This window comes from Dipodomys merriami, unplaced genomic scaffold (assembly GCF_024711535.1).
Source record: "Dipodomys merriami isolate MVZ:Mamm:240054 unplaced genomic scaffold, mDipMer1.0.p SCAF_6, whole genome shotgun sequence".
Taxonomy (NCBI): domain Eukaryota; kingdom Metazoa; phylum Chordata; class Mammalia; order Rodentia; family Heteromyidae; genus Dipodomys; species Dipodomys merriami.
Window position 1 is genome coordinate 14261500 of NW_027206179.1, and position 17172 is coordinate 14278671.

At 45.5% G+C, this 17172-nt stretch overlaps 1 protein-coding gene across 1 annotated transcript in view; it reads right to left on the minus strand.

Annotated features, from left to right (window-relative positions):
* Myo16 (myosin XVI) overlaps positions 1–17172 on the minus strand; it is a 368989-nt gene that overhangs the window by 69017 nt on the left and 282800 nt on the right. The window contains exon 28 of the mRNA XM_070003305.1: positions 1541–1643. Coding sequence (XP_069859406.1) covers positions 1541–1643 — 103 coding nt within the window. The remainder of the gene's footprint in view (positions 1–1540; positions 1644–17172) is intronic.

Here is a 17172-nt window from a genome sequence, read left to right on the forward strand (position 1 = left end):
TGACTCATCCGTGCCAACCTCCCAGGCTCTTTGTCATCGACTGAGGAGTTAGGTGTGACAACCCGGTGTGCTCTGCCCATCGCACACAGGCTGCGCCACTTCCAGACACAGTCTGCAACTCTGAACCATCTGCTCACACCATTTCTGAAGCAAAGCCCTCATTTTCAGTCTCATTAATTATCATTCATTTTTACTGGTGGATGTCCTACTCATCGTTTGAAAAGGGATTCATAGCTGCTTTCCAGTATCTGGTGATATTTCACTTAAGATCTTAGTTACTGCGTTCTCTGTTACCCAGGGGTCTTGGGGTTCTCCTGTCTCAAAACTTCCAACTAGCACCGATGTCACAGAGGTCATAATGTGTTCACCGAATATCCCTTCCCCTCCCAGATCTCTTCTCCCTCAAAGAAGTCAAGGATTCTCTAATCTGGTACTGTTGAAAGGTATTTAACAAAATCCAGAACCCTCTTCTTCTGTCTCTCACGGTTGTGTTCTATGCTTTTTATTTCCTGGTCTGTGTTCCTGGGCTCTGTTTCATGCAGAACTGGCCATAAGGAAATGCTCCCAAGCTTGAAGCTTTCCAGCACCAAATGGTCCCCAAAGATAGTGACAGTAGCACATGTGGCAATTGGGGTGCAGGACAAAGAGAAGCAGGAGGAAAGGGTTTCCAAGCTTGAAGCTTTCCAGCACCAAATGGTCCCCAAAGATAGTGACAGTAGCACATGTGGCAATTGGGGTGCAGGACAAAGAGAAGCAGGAGGAAAGGGTTTCCACAGGACTCAGATGAGCCCAACAAGTGCATTTCTAGGGGCACTTATTAGACCAGCTTTGAGTGAGGACACCCAGCTATGGTCCCTCACTCTCTGACCACTCTGTCTTCTGCTATCATTACAGCTGCATCTGAAGGGCTCCATGAAGGCTCATGTGTTGAAGGTTTTGGTCCCTGACCTGTGGCACTATTGGGTGGGAGTGGAATCTTTAAAAGATGAAGCCTTGGGGGAGGAAGTTAATCCAGTGGGAACATGTCCCTGAAAGAGATACCTGGGCCACAGAGTCCCTTTCTCTCTCTGTTCTCTGAACCACACCCCCTTGGTGTGACACTCTGACTAGTCTAGGTCCAGAATCATGGCACCAACATTCTGTGAATTGCAGCTGTATACCAACAGATTTTTTCCCCTTCCTGTGCGGTGTTTATCTCAGTTGTTTGGCCACAGTGATGGAAAGCTGACTCACAGAGCCAGGTTCGATCACTTTCAAAAGTTTTAGTGACCAGGAATGAGCTTGGAGACCCAGGCAAACTGACCTGAGCCTCAGCTACCAATGGCCTTGAAACAAAGAATCTACTGGATTACCTCAAATTCTAGCTGCCTGATAGTAAACCCCATGGATCAGAAAGCCTGACTGCCGTGTCTTCTGGGAGCACTTGGCCAAAAATACCAAAGAACTTTGTTTTTGTCAGGAAGATGGCGCTTGTTCCACCTGACTCAGCTCATGCTTTCGAAACCCTAAGCTGGCATGTCCCAGCGTGCACGTCACCAACCTGCCAGCCTTGTAATTTACAGTGATGGAGAACGAGCCGACATCTCTCCTCAGTGCACAGATCCTTCTTCTCGCCCAGGATCACAGCAGCCAGTGGCTCGAATCTGTCAAAAGCATCAGGAACAAGGGAAAATGAATGCACTTGCCAAGCCGGTGATTATGGTCCATGGGACTGTCTCGGTCACATCATTTCTCAAAATTCTCCTACTTGTTTCCCAGGAGTCACCATTGATGGTACCCTTACCAGCCTGATGACAAACGGCCCTAATCTTTTCAGGACATTATTTTTTCAGGGGCTCCGTTATACCTTTCAACTTATATATATGTAACACAGTCATGGAGTGGCATAATCATTTTTTAAATTTTCAAGAGAATAAACATCTATTCATTGTCATTGAAACATCTGATTTGCTCTTTTAAAATATGACTTTGAAGACATTCAAAGTTAGCAGTGAGGGTCCACTATAAAAAGAACATGAAAACACCCACAAGTCTTATCTAAATGAGAAGAACAATAGTTTCTTCCCCATACATTAAATATACAGCATTTCAAGGGTTATCTGAGGGCATTTTTACTCTAGAAAGAATCTCTGAGTACCTGATTCCCACTCCCTAACTGAAATTCACATCAGTATATTAGATCCTTATAGCTATTTTAAACGTGGCTTTCAAGATTACATCACTCATTTAAAACCTTTTGTAAAATTCCCTTTGTATTCACAGCATTTCACCTGACATACACCCAAGATTGTACTGGAGGAGAGAAACAGGAGGAGGAGAGGAAGAGGAGGGGGAGGGAAGAAGAGGAGGAGGAACAGAAAAAGGAGAGAAGGAGGAGGAAGACAGAAGAAACCAGCAAAGCCTAGGCAGCCGAATCTTACTGTATCCTGTGTGTTTATGATTCTTGTGTTGGGGGCTCTATGAGCTCATAGAAACCCCGATGCTCAAACTTATTGGACATGCTTTCCATTAGGGTTTACTCAGTGTGTTCATTGCTTCACCTAAAGTCAGTGGGAGAAAACTTCTCATGTCAGTGCTCAATGAAAGTCCTGGACAGCTATGCCAGGCTCATCATTCCCTTTTACTTGTATGGGCTCTGCGATGGACAGGCCAGCCTGTGGCCTCGGGCGGCAGTAACCAGTTGTCTGGTATATTCCTGGTCTGGACTGGATGCTTTTGTTTTTCTAAAATTTACAACACCTTATAAAAACAGGAAAGTTATACTAAAAAGTTTCGAGGTTCCCGTGCGACATCAGAAAGGGAGTCCTTTGGGGAGTTGTTTCATCACGAGTGTCGAGGCCTTGGAAGGAGTGGTAGCCATCAGAGTTCTCCCCTCCCACGTGTGGGCATAGCTGAAGACTCTACAACCCCAAATCCAGGCTAACAAAGGATGCCAAATCCACTGGTGCCTCTATCTGAAAGACTTGCAGCCTCCAGCACTGTAAGAAACACATCTCAGATCATGTGTCACGGCGGTTTGAGATGATTCAGAACTTTCAAGTGGAAGACATTTCCTCTTTCCATCTTATCCCAAGTATTGCCATTGAAAACGGAGGACGTGAACTTGCTAGATTAAGAATCTCTTTAACATTTCTAGCCATGAACCGGCCAAATTGAATCCGTCGCATGGGTGACAACTCTTGCTTCTCAAGTTTGTGTTTTGGCTGGCGTAGCAAACCTGAGGTTTGGGAGGGATCTCAAGGCAGACAACCTAGGAAGGACTGAGGCTGAGCAGTAACACACCGAATTCGCTTCCATGACTTTGAAGATGACTGGGCTGCCTAGTAATTTTTGGCTTCGATAGGTACAGGAAGGGGATGTCTGATATACCAGAAACTGAAGTTAGCATCTATAGCTTTGAGACTGTCATCACCCTGGCCACTGTGGACGGGTAAGCATCCTTGATTTACTGACCTTTAGGTGACTTGCTTTCTCCTCCACCCCCATCATGAAATATACCCTCATTCATGCCCTCGGGAGAATCAGGGCGCTCTGCCACTTAACCAGAGTTACACAATGAAATGAAATCACTGCAATTATCTTTTTATTCTCCGTGATAATTGTCTCATGTGGGAACTTTGTTCATTATAACCAAGAATTTAATTGATATCATTCAAGTATCTGAAGATAGTATTAGCAAGTCAGAATGAAAAAAAAAAAAGAAAAGAAAAACCATCTCGTGCTTGGAGCTTTTCTCCCATTTTGTATTGTTCTTTTAAGGCTGAAATGGTATCATGCTGACATTTCAACTGAAAAGAGAAACACAGCATACTGTTCTGCTGTGATTTAAAACGCGGTGTCTTTTGGAATGCGAAGGTCATCTGGAATGGCAGGACACAGCCATGTCCCATCCCGGGGTGCTAAGACCTGCCTCCCTTCCAGGGCCTTGTGAGTGCTACCCACACCTGAGCCAAGGTTGAGAAAGACGGGCCTGGGCTCTCATCTCCCCCCCCCCAGCCGTCCTAGGCCAAGTCACCTCCACATACTCCTCTACACAGACTTCACTCACCTACCTGGGATGGACCAGCTGGCCTCAAAGCACAGCACAGCTGCTTCTCCACCTGTCTGCTCCTCTCCTTTCACCATGCTGGGGATGAGGAGCAACTGAGACCTCATTCTGGGTCTAGAATGGGGTCCCAAATGGTAGCACCTTTGTTCAGGCTCAATCAGTCAACTCACCCTTACAGACTGAGCTCACGTAGATGCGAGGGACCCTTGGAAGAGAAGAGAATATGCCTGGAAGGCAAGCAAAGGCCTCGCATTCTTCTGTGAAGAGACTCAGAAAGAAGGGAGGAAGGAAGAAGGAATCAGATATGGTGATGATAAAAGATACAGAGAAAGCTGGGTGGTAGTTGCTCATGCCTGTAATCCCAGCTACTCAGGAGGCTGAAATCTGAGGGATATCGTTTGAAGTCAGCCTGGGAAGGAAAGTCTGTGATACTTTTATCTGCAATTAGTCACCAGAGGGCCAGAAGGGGAGCTGTGCAGAAGTGGAGCTGTGGCTCATGGTAGAGCTGCAGCTTCGAGCAAAAGTGCTCAGGAACAGTGCCCAGGCCCTGAATTCAAATTCCAGGATTGACGCGCGTGTGTGCGTGCGCGTGCGCACACACACAAACGCACACACACACACACACACACACACACACACCCCACAGTGCAGAGAAAGAATAAGGAAGGGAGCATTTACTGTGAGTAGCTCCGTGATGTGGGGAAGGAAGCCATGGCTTTTTGGGGGAACAGGCCAGGCTCTGGGAGCTGCAGGCCCAACAGTCCTGAGCTGCTTGTGACTTCAGAAATGGAAGTGAGAAGCAAGGTACAGTAGACCAGTTCAGAAAGGAAGGTACAAGGAGTAACATGAGGCGGGGGAGGAAGCTGCGGATCACTGGGGTGATGGGCCCTGACTGCTGAATCCTTGGACCAGGTGTGAGCAGAGTGGCCGTGTTGCCTGGCTTTAAAGCATCCCTGAGCTAGGGGAGGTGAGTGTGGGCTGGCCCAGTGTGTGGCAGAGCCAGGATGCCAGCCAGAGGGACAGGTAGTTGAGATGGCAGCCAGACAGGGTGAGAATCAGCGGGACTCCACCCCTATGTCAGTCTTCACCCATAGATTGGGGCTTCATGAAGGAAGAGGGGAAGGTCAAGAGACTGCCATGTGGCTTTGCTTCCTGGTATGAGCACACAGGAAGGCCTGGTATTTCCACCTTGACGCTGAAGGGAAATAATGCAACTGAGAACCAAAAGGAGCATCCAGCTGGGGTCCGGGAGGACCACACCAGATCCCTCTTCTCCCAGGTTGCCTGCTCCCAAGCTGTTTCTGGTTTCTGCCCTGACATGATTTCTGCGCCCTCCACGGAGCACCAACGGGGCACTCCTGGCCATTTGGCAAAGTGAATCTATTCTGTTCAGGTGCAGTGCTCCAAGGGTTCAAACTTGGAGACACATAGAGGGCTTTCAGGTGGCACTGCTGCTTCAGCCCACCCTTGATTTCTTTCCTCCCCTCACTCCACACCCTGAAGTGTTGACATGAAAGTGTGGGCCTCCCTGACGTTCCTGGAAACATCTGGAACACTGGTGATGTGCAGGGCGGGCTTTGTGCGTGTGGAAGACTCGTGTGTGAAACTCCCCTCAGGAAACTCAACACAGGGGCTGTGGTGACCACATCACAGACTGTGTTTGTTTTGAGTCTGTGCTTCAAGAAAAATGAAGCAGGTAGGCATTGGTAGCTCACACCTGTAATCCCAGCTGCCCAGGAGACTAAGACCTGAGGATTGTGGTTTGAAGCCAGTCCAGGAAGGAATACCCAGGGGAGTCTTATCTCCACCTGACCACCAGAAAGCTGGAAGCGGAGTTGTGGCTCAATCGGTAGAGCACTAGTCTTGAGCAAAAAAAAAAGCTCAGGGACAGTGTCCAGGCCCTGAGTTCAAGCCCTAGTATGCACCCTTCCCCCGCCCCCCACCGGCCACCACACACGAAAGGATGAAACCAACCAATAATTGAGAGTGGTCTGTCTTCAGAATTCAGTGTTCCTTCTTCTCATTTAAGGAAGTACTGGACATCCATTTCATGGCCCACAGATTATAAACAAGGTTTCATGGCGACCCTCAAGTTCAAGGTAACACGATCACTGTCACTTGACAACTTCAAACCAGGAAGTAATAAAAAAACATTTTCCTGGGGGGGGGGAGGGGAATACAAGCCATGTAAACCAAATTTTTTTTAACCCAGACGGTTCCCCAAAATGTATTTCTGTTTGCAGAATATTGAGTTCATGTCTACTCTCATAGAGAATCCCGGGAAAGTGGTGCTTTCTCAATCTTGAAACCTCTTAAAAATGGAATTCTCTCAAGAAGTAATTAGTGAACATCTGTAATGAGCAAGATGTTCTGCCACAGAAACGTGCAAGGCGTGCGAGGTGAGGTTGTAGTGACTGTGCCTCTACCCAAATTCAAAACACAGCTTGGACCAAAATTACGTCTCAGAAAAAGTGTGGATTTTCTTACTGCAGGACCATAGAGAACGTCCCTTATTCTGGTCATTTTGTAACTGCTTCATTGTAAACGATGGCATCATGTTTAGAGAATACAAATTCCCTTCTCCCTGGGTGAGGGAATCAGTGGACATGGTGCCAGGAATTGCCTGTTGAACAAATGGCAGAGAGAGACGATGGCTAGGGGAAGGAGGGAAAGAGAATGAATTGGTGAAAGACATTTCTTGAGGGTAGAAAGACAAGGAAAATCTTTACTCTTCTAAAAGGAAAGTCTTAAAAGTTTACCTTCTACCAATGCTTGCTGTTTTGCTATTTCCACTTAGGAGACACTTTTTCCTAGAATGGTTCCTTTAGTATTTCCTAGGGAGAGGTATGAAGGGGCATGCTGTGGTGTCTATACCAACCATGGACGCATCCGTGCGTCGTCTGGCCATGGTGAGCAGGGGGTGTCCTGTCTTGCTCAATTGGTGGACTTACGTAGTCTGTTAGTGTTGCTGCTTGGGTGCATGTCTGTTCTCACAGTGCACACCATGGGAGCGGAAGGGTGATTTTCTAGCTGGTTTCCAGCATCCAGAGGGCTGAGTGTGGCTGCCTAGCAACGGGATGCCGAACGCCATGACAACCATGAGAATGAAGTGGGCTTGGGAGAGAGAGGAAAGCTCTCTCCACTGGGAGAATGGGGATCGCAGCAGAAGGTGGTATGAGACAGAGAAGACGGAGGATCTGCATAACATTTTTCTTCTTTAAGGACGTAAAAGAGAAGGAGACGTTTCCAAACACGTTCTTGCTCTCACAAGTCTGAGTATTTCATCCTAGGCCCTCGGCCTCTTATTTCTGGAACCTGTGGTGACGACATCTCATGATGTCGTGATGGCTTTGCAGCCCGGCTGTCTGCCACCAGGGTCTGTCCACAGGAGGCCCCTCTCAAGCTCAAGAGATCGACGGGACCTTTGTGGCTGGCCCCAGGAGCCGCCTCAGCGCGGGCCCAGCTTCCCGGGGTGTGTGGGTCCAGAAGCCAGCCTTGCCTTTAGTTTCATATGATGCAGGAGCCACGTGAGACCGACCGTCCTCACCTCTGCGGTTGGCGGAGGGCTCTGTCCAGGGGACGAGTCTTCATCCTGCCACGCTGAAAACCCCCGGCCCCCCACAGAGGCTACAGGCTAAGAACCACTTCCCTCCTCTTTCCACACCAGAGGAACAGGCCGTGTCCCCCTACAGTGGCATGGAGGAGGCCATTGGCCCTGTTGAGAATGTCCTTGCCATGTCCCTTCAGGCTGAAGAGCCCCAAGGAGGGGAGTGCTAGTTAAATCTACATGATGTGCATGTGCAAATGGACTGGGGTTAGGGAGGTGTTTCCTCGGGGTTACTTGGTTTGGGCAAAGATGCTGCAGAGGAGGTAGCTGTGGAGGAGGGGGGCAGTGAGGGACAGTGTGAGCACTTGTGCTCACAGCCTGTGCTATGAGGCTCCACACAGGATTCCTGGGAGCCGAAAGACACAGAAAGGAGGAAGGGAGAGGAGGAAAGGGGAAGAGGCAAACAGGAAGTGGTTCCTCACCCCAGGCATGAAGATAGGTATTCTGCATCATCACCCTGCAGAGGCTCATGGCCTGAGAAAGTGACATTCAGAAAGGCGACCGGAGACAGCCAGGCCAGCCAGGGCGGGGCCAGCATCGCCCCTGCTGAGTCAGCATGAGGGTGTGGCTTCCAGCAGAACTTTCCACCCCCCACACCTCTGTACTAGAAAGGGTCAAGGTGACTGGCAGGGAGAAGAAACCAGAAACCATATCTGAGGACTAATAAGACACAGAGAGAAGGAGTCTGTCTCACACCAGGCCCTAGAATTCCACCATTGCTCTTCCTTCAGAGTCAGAGTCTTCTAACTCATGTGTTCGTGGCCTGTTCACCCTCTCCTCCTCTGAGCGGCTGGGGCCAGTTACTAACCCTTAAATGCCATCCTGGCCACCTTTGTTAGCCACTTGTCCATCCTGACTCTAAGACACAGCATCTGACGTGTGCCTCAGCCTGATCTGTGCCACACAGCTGACTACATCACACCCAGGGAGAGAACGGGGAACCACTGAGTCTCCAAGTCCTGGCCCGACCAGTCCACGGGACACAACAGAGTCTGTAATGCCACGTGAAAGCCACCCACGCGACGCAGCGCCCTCCTTCTGCGGCTGCTGTCGTCTCCTCTACCCTGTCCATGCTGATGTATGACTGCTGCGGTAAAGGTGCAGGGAAGGTGACCAGAGTGGCAGAACCAGCTGGAGTCTGCTCACACCCACGCCCTCCCCAGCCACCTCCTCCAGACAGCTCACTCCGCACCGCAGGCCTGGCTCCCGCAAACCGCTGGAGCTACCGCCTTCACCCACGGCGTGTGTGCAGGTACCTCCAGTCACTAAGCCGGGGGCCCTCAGCCCTCCAAACACGGAGCTGGATCATAACACAGAAGGAGCAATGATACCTCAGCCGCCAGGATCCCGCCAAAGCGGTGCCCAGACAATACAGGAATCCACAGCCTGCCTGAGTATCTACATGACAGTGCTCTCAAATGCTCTCGCTCAAAACCAGTCCTCTCCATTTCATCCCCACCGTGCCTGACCAGAACATTCTATTTATTCAATAAAAGGGGGAAAAGGGAAACTAGATTTGAGTTGTCTCAGCAGGAGATATCCACTCCGTTCCGATTCCAAAGCCACCCCCCTGGCACAGTCCGTTCGAGCCAGGTTTTGTTGTTTCTGACACAGCCCTGGGGTATTTTTCCACCATCCGTGCACACCCACCCAGCACACACAGGACTCCAGGCCCTCCACCACCTGCAACATTTCTAGAATAACAGTCCGTGTGAAGTGGCTGATGCGGCTGTGTTCTCAGCCAGCCTCTGTTCTCGAGAGGACACTGACTGAGCACATCCAGTTCCCAGCATTCAAATGGATGGGCTGTATTCCTTCATCCTCCATGCATTTCATAATTCACTGGCTGAGCCATAGCTTGCATTGATCAGGTACAAGAACAGCCTGTTTGGTTAAACTGAAAAGAACAGATGTTCATTTGTTGTTTAAGGCTAAATAAGAGACCTCTTGAAGCTATGTAGTTGAGATAAAATTATCCCATCTCTAAAGCAATTTTGCTCCTTAATCAAATATTCACCAGGGCCATGCTGACCTCCTGTTTCCATGCAGGAACCGAAAGTTAAAGCAGTACATTTGCTTGTTAGAGATATTTGTTATAGTGGTGTTTTCTCTTCCACTAAAGAGAAAAGGCTGCTCTTAGAAAAAATAACTACTAGCTGGGTGCCGGTGGCTCATGCTGTAATCCTAGCTACTTGGGAGGTTGAGATCCGGGAATCGCAGTTCAAAGCCAGCCCAGGCAGGAAAGTCCTTGAGACTTAACTCCAATAAACCACCAGAAAACCAGAAGCAGTGCTGTGGCTCAAGTGGTAGAGCGCTCACCTTGAGCTGAAGAGCTGAGGGACAGCACCCAGGCCCAGAGTTCAAGCCCTACAACCAACAAGAAAAAAAAAACCCAAACAAAAATTTGTGGAGATTGGTGGCTATTGCAATAAGGATATGGCTTACTTACTTCACATATTAAACAGAAGTATTTATCGCCACAAGAAGCTCTTGTTCCCAATTTCACCATTGTTACAACTAGTTAGCACATTATGAAGGAGTCAGGAATGGAGAGTCTAGCTGGGGGAAACCACCTTTCAGGAAGAATGAGAGTTAAAGATGGATGACAGAGGTTTGTTCAAGATATAGGGCTTAGCATCTAAATATAACTGTGTGTGTTAATTTGGGGCAATGCTAATTTTAATGGGTGTGTAAAAAATTCTTATAAGGACAAAATACTAATACTAAGCTATTAGATGTTAATGGCAGTGAATTTTAGTGTCAGTTGACTGACATGTCACATTGTTCAAGAAATGCAGTATACTGGAGCTGGGAAGTTGGCTCAGTGGTAGAGTGCTTGCCTAGTATGCATGAGGCCCTAGGTTCGATTCCTCAGCACCACATAGGCAGAAGTGGTGCTGTGGCTCAAGTGGTAGAGCACTAGCTTTGAGCTGAAGAGCTGAGGGACAGCACCCAGGCCCAGAGAGTTTAGGCCCCGCAACCAGCAAAGAAAGAAGGAAGGAAAGAAAGAAGGAAGGAAAGAAAGAAAGAAAGAAAGAAAGAAAGAAAGAAAGAAAGAAAGAAAGGAAGGAAGGAAGGAAGGAAGGAAGGAAGGAAGGAAGGAAGGAAGGAAGGAAAAGAAATGCAATATATTTGCATATCTTGAGACCATAGAATTGCAATAATTTATTTAATATAAAGAATAGAATTTCTATTCTTCTTCCATGAGGTCCTTTGCATATGCATATGATACATTGGACCAATGTGACAAAGATATTTGAGAAAAAGTGGGAGACATTTAATCACATTGGAAATTAGAATCCAGTGCTCAGGGAAAATAAGTTGCACCTCTATCAGAATAAACCTAGGTTACTTACTTTCACTTTTTGTAAATACTGAGTACATAGGTTCAAATGATAAAAAAGATCTATGGTGTTTGTGGTATCTTAGAAATTTAACTATGTCATTATTTGCTGATAAGCATTACTTAATGCTGCAAAGAAATACTTGATTCCTAAAAAGCCTGGTTAAAACTAGCATTGGCTAGTAACTTAAAGAAATTAATATGTGAAATGTTGTCTTTGAATGTTTATTAGCATAACATATGTCTTTGCTGTGGTGCTTTCCTGATGGCCTGGGTTCCCTGTCTTGCTATATTACTACTTTTAAAAATTATCAATTAAGATTAGCATATACACAGTCCTGTTAGACTGTGTGCTAGACACAGTGATGATCCAGAGATCCTTGCATCTAGGTGTCCTCTCAACCCAATGACGGACTCCTAAGTCTAGGAAGCCCTCTGAAAGTTCACTAATTCTATGGAGGCTTGATTGGTGATTGATTCTGAGTAAGCTTTTTTTTTTTAACTCTTTTGTGCAAGACTTAAGCTGTAGCAGACTGATAGCAATATACACAAAGCCATGTCCAAAACAACGCTAATCGGGTCTGACCTGGACAGTACAAACACATTTTATCATCAGAAAATAAAAATCTTTAAAATCAAAAGTTCATATGAACTGACTTAAACATAGTATTAGTGTCCTTCTTATCCAGAGGGCTAAATAAAGCCTCTAGTTTGTATTCTCATTCTGTTTCTAGGCCAGTGATGGTTCTCAGGTGCTGAAAATCAGACATGGGTACAGCATGCTGCAGTACTGAAAACCCAGCCCAGAGGAGTAGCTGTTTCCTACAGCCACTTTTCTCCCAAACACTCTCCCACACTGCGGAGCCTTTCCCGCTTTGTGCGCATGACTTTATCCCAGGTCAAGGCTGCTGACAACCTTTTATAACTTAGACGTAGTAACTCCAGCTTTGGTTTCCCATCACACTGCTCTGCTTCCCGTGCCATGATGCTTCTGTAGTCAAGAAGACCCCTGACTTCTCTCCTGGGACCACCCACCCCAGTTATTCCTTCTTTCCACCTCACACGTTCTGTCTCTAATGGATGTGCCTTCCTCATCCCTTTATGAACGGTATGTGTTCTCCAACCTTTGTTTCCAGGCTGTCCTGAGACAGTTCCCCTCAGCAATGTCAAACGCATCCAAAGTTAAAGTTGCCATGTATAAACTCATGACTTAGTGTCTCGCCTGGAAAGCACACATGGCCACTCCCGGAACTTCCCATGGAGAGGCTGAACTGACCACCAGACTGAGCAGGCTGGATCTCCCAAGAACACCTCAAGAGCAGCAAGTTCTGTGGCCCTGCCTTCCCACATACCCAAGATTGGACCCACTCCAAGCAACTGCCTTGCACCCAACTCCCCAGGGGGAAACATGGCGGGCTGTTCAGACTGGCTCAACATGTCTCAATTACTTATACCCCTAAATGCTTTTCTTCACCTCAATTATGTGTGTTCCACTAAACCGTAGTCTTCCTTGAACAGGGATTATTGTAGGGAAGAGCCTACCTGAAACATCTGCTTCGGACATCTAGTGAACTCTTCACACTGTTTGGGGTAACTCCCCCTTAGGGACTTGCCCCACAGAACCCAGCCTAGAAGCCCTTCCTAGAGCAGCCCTTGCCTGTCGTTCGCTTTGTGACGGTACCTCCTGAGAAACTGCTTATCGTTTTCACACATCACTAGACTCCACCTTCCCGCTCCTTGCCCTGCTTCTGCAAATGTGCTCTCACAGACCCTTCCTGGATCTGTGTGACTCCAAGTAGTTTTCAAGACTCAACTCAATGCCACCCTGGTGCTGGAAATCAACATGGCCTGGTACGAACAACCTTTTCCTGACCCCATTGCGTTCCTCAGCGCATCCCCATCATCACTGTTTATTTTTCCTGGTTTTGGAGAGAGGGGTGATTTTATTAGTTCTGTACTTTTCTTCCGAAAGGGTCTCATAGCATCTAGAATATTAAGCATATTCACTTTTAAGTACTGACTTAATGAGGAAGGAAAGAAGGAAGGAAGGAAAGAAGGAAAGAAGGAAGTGAACTAGACCTCTTCGATGCTCAAAACTGAACATATATGCAAAGGAAATGAAATCAGCGTGCTCAAGAGACATCTACAGTGCCATGTTTATTACAGTACTATTCACAATAGACAAGATATAGATTGAAGCTAAGTACGTCTGGAAGACACCATATTAAAAAAGATAAACCAGGCACCAAAAGACAAATTTGGTCTCATCTCATTTATAGGCGAGACTTTAAAAAGAGCCAAATGCCTAGCAATAGAGAGGAGAAAGCTGGGTACCACGGGTGTAGTGCAGGAGTCAAAATGGTCAAAGAATAGGAACTTTCACCTATTAGGAATAAAAGTAACAGATTTATTATATGTCATTTGCTATATGTGAATACAGTAAGTAATATGTTGCATGATTGAAAATTGCTAATAGTGTTAGAATAATGCATATATAGAAAAACCCAGTTTAGGGGCTGGGAAGTTGGCTCGGCGGTAGAGTGCTTGCCTTGCATGCATGAGGCTCTGGGTTCGATTTCTCAGCACCACATAAGAAAAAAGAAAAAAGCCGGAAGTGGTGCTGTGGCTCAAGTGGTAGAGCGCTAGCCTTGAGCTGAAGAGCTGAGGGACAGTGCCCAAGCCCAGAGTTCAGGTCCCACGACCGACAAAACAAAACAAAACAAAAAAACAAAAAATAAAAAACAAAAAAAAGAGAAAAGCCCAGTTTAGTTATTCTGTAATGTATGTGTTTGTCAGAGCAGCACTGCGTACTAAAAAATTTAATTATTTAAATATCATTTTATATATTAATATAAGTAACATGATGCATATTCCTATCATCTTTAATATTTAAGACGATTTTAATAAAAATTAGGGCTGTTGTCTTGCTGGCGACTGTCCTTTAAGCAAAAGAATTAAATCTAATGGTTGAACCAAACCATATTGCATTGTGTTAACCATCAGTATAAAAGCACAGCAACCTTATAGACACCTGTTTCTTAGTTGTTTTTTATTATTTCTAATTTAAACCTGGGGTGTTAGAAATTTTCCTCTAACTGGCTCCTGGCCGTCATCTCTGAGGTAGAAATCAGCAACATTTCTCATGCCAACTTTGCCACCATGGAGGGGCTGTGGTTACAGTTGGCACAAGCCTGATGCCCAAGAAGTAGAGTGCGGCCCTTGGTTCAATGGTTAACTCCACCTTTCCAGCAGCTGCTGCTCCTGGCACAGATGAGGCCTACTTCTGCTTTCTTCCTCTTGTTCATCTGAACTATTTAAACACTGGTTAACTCATTTTATTCAGTTGAGTATTCTGCAGCTTCAGATGATGTAAGAGGAGCTTGTGTCCATAACTTAAGTTATCCTTCAGCCATCTATAAATAGAACTGCTGTGTGGATCAAGAGCCAGCGAAAAAATGAGAAAGCAAGTCAGATTCCAGTGGCTCATGCCTGTAATCCTAGCTACTTAGGAGGCTGAGATCTGAGGGTCACAGTTCAAAGCCAGCCCAGGCAGGAAAGTCCATGAGACTCTTATCTCCAATAAATGCCTCAGGAAAAGCCAAAAGTGGCACTGTGGCTTAAGAAGTAGAGTGCTAGCCGTGAGCACAGAGAGGCTCAGGGACAGAGGCTAGGCCCTGAGTTCAAACCCCAGGACCAGCAAAAATAAATAAATAAATAAAAATAAATACATAAACAGACCAACTTTAAATATACCTTCACATGTAACGAAGGGTAACTGTGTTCTAACACAGATACACCGTAAATGACCATAACCCTCATATTATTAAACTAGCAAAAGACACAGGCTAGAATTTCACAATGGTTTGCATTCCATTCTTCAAGGCCTGTCTTAATGTTCTCTGTTTGTTTGTTTGAAGTGATCCAATATTGCTAGAGTGATATTTTATGTAATTTCCCTGATTACTGCAGTTGAATGTCAATAGTGGATTAAAAGGTCAGGAGCATTTATTTGAGTTTGTTTGACCTGACAAGAGTTGTAGTAATGTTTGCTGAGAAGATTTCTGAGAGAATGTCTGAGAAATGTAACTGACAGGTACTGATGAGAAGTCATACCCTATTATTCAAATTACTTATTCTGAAATATATTTAAAATTATTTTTTGAATACTAACAGAGTCTCTATAGGATCATCAATAAGAGAATGGACATTTTCTGCTAACTTGTAAGTTCTATCATGGGCAAAACAGGTGGCAACTTATCTTGAGCCAAGACACTCATTTAGAGGAGGAAAATGGGTGGCAGAATGTTCAGAATTCTGTTCAGAGCCCTGCATTTAAAGATGCGCTTTGATCATTTGGTAATAGAATTCCCCAACCCAGATTTCCCCATGAATAAACTAAAAGTCACCAGCTTCCTGGATGATTTCTAGTATGCTTAATTTTAACTTAATTAAAATCCATGCACATTCAAACAAATATAGTACTCGCCTCCACTTCCTATCCAAAATTCATGTCTAGCATCATCATTTTATAAAATACCAGCTGCTCTATGTTAATTTTTATACCAAGATATAAATCTGTTTAGGAAAAGTTGGTATACATAATCTGAATAATCAAAGCAGAGAAGTGCTCCCTTATCTCCATTAGCAAAAAAAAAAAATACCTTAAAATGAAAATATGCAAAAAATACCTTCACTGTAGGAAGTTTACTATTATGAGAACAGATTCTAAGAGCTCACAGGAACAAGTTCCTTCTAGTGGGAAACAAATGTCACCCAAAGGGATCAAAGGTGGCTGGCTTCACAGCTCTATGTGAACTGGCACGTATGAAGCTGTGGGTCTTAGGACAGTGCACATCCGTGGCTCTAGATGGGCAAGAGTAATTGAGTCAAGTCCTCAGGTGGCCCCAGATACTTTCCCGGGACAGTGTTTTGGCCTTAGCATAAGACACTGAAGCAGGAGACAAGGGATTTTCCTGGGCAGGAACCAGCAGAGTAGAGCTCACACCTCATGCCCAAGCAGAATACTGATTGTCATGCAAGTGAATGAACCACATAAGTTCCAGAAAAGACTCATCCAAATGGATTCAAGGCACCAGCCTCAGGGCAGGAGGGCTGCTGCTCCCACCAGCTCCAGTATAAAACTCTGGAATGCAATTTTCTCCCCTAAAAGAACAAAATACTGAAACCCCCCATGGAAACCTGGCTGGTTCCACCAGACACAGCTGAAAAGAAAACCCCGAATAACAACCTGCTTGAGTCCCAACCGAAGCCTAGAATATCTGTGGAAACCGAGCATGTACCGTCCGAGGAAACAAAATTCATGATGTCTGACAGCCAATCAGAAATGAATATGCTAGTGAAGAAACAAAAATATACCACCTACCAAGAAAAATTAATTAACGCAACCTGGAAATGAACCAAGTAATGGAATCAGCTGACTGATATATACTAGTCAAGAAGGAGAAACTGTGTTAAAGATGGGAGGAAACATTCACAAGCCCCCATTAGAACTTGCAGAAATGAAAGCTATAAAAACTCAAAATAGCACAGTTATCACTATTTTTTAATTTTATTGTAAAGGTGATGTACAAGGGGTTATAGCTACATGAGTAAGGTAATAAATTATCTTGACTGTAAAGAAGTAACAGTTAATAGCACTAAAGACAGCAACAGAGACTAGAAAAAGAGAAAGACCAGAAACAATTAACTGGGCATTGGCGCCACAATTCAATGCCTGGTGAACGTGAAATAGTAAATACTGAGGGAGAGAAGATAAGGAGAAAGAAAAACTGTTTGATAAAAATATGTATAAGAATGTTCCAAATTTGACAAAAACCCATAAACTCCAAGAAGTTTGCAGAAGCCAAGCGTAAGAAACATGAAGGGAACTTTACCAAACTGTACCACATCCAAATCACTCAAAAATAGTAAGAAACAGAAAATATTAAAAGCACACAGAAACAAATGGCACATCATGTACAGAGGAACAAAAGAGTGACAGCCAACTTCTACTTGGAAAAAGTGCAAGTCAGAGACGTCGCACCTTAAAAATACTGGAAGAAAAAAATCTGTCAACCTTAAATGCCTTACCAGCATTTCGTGAAACTATCTGTCAAACTTCTGACTCTGACACAGACTATGGACCCTGGGAGAGGAAGTAGGGGCACTGGCTAT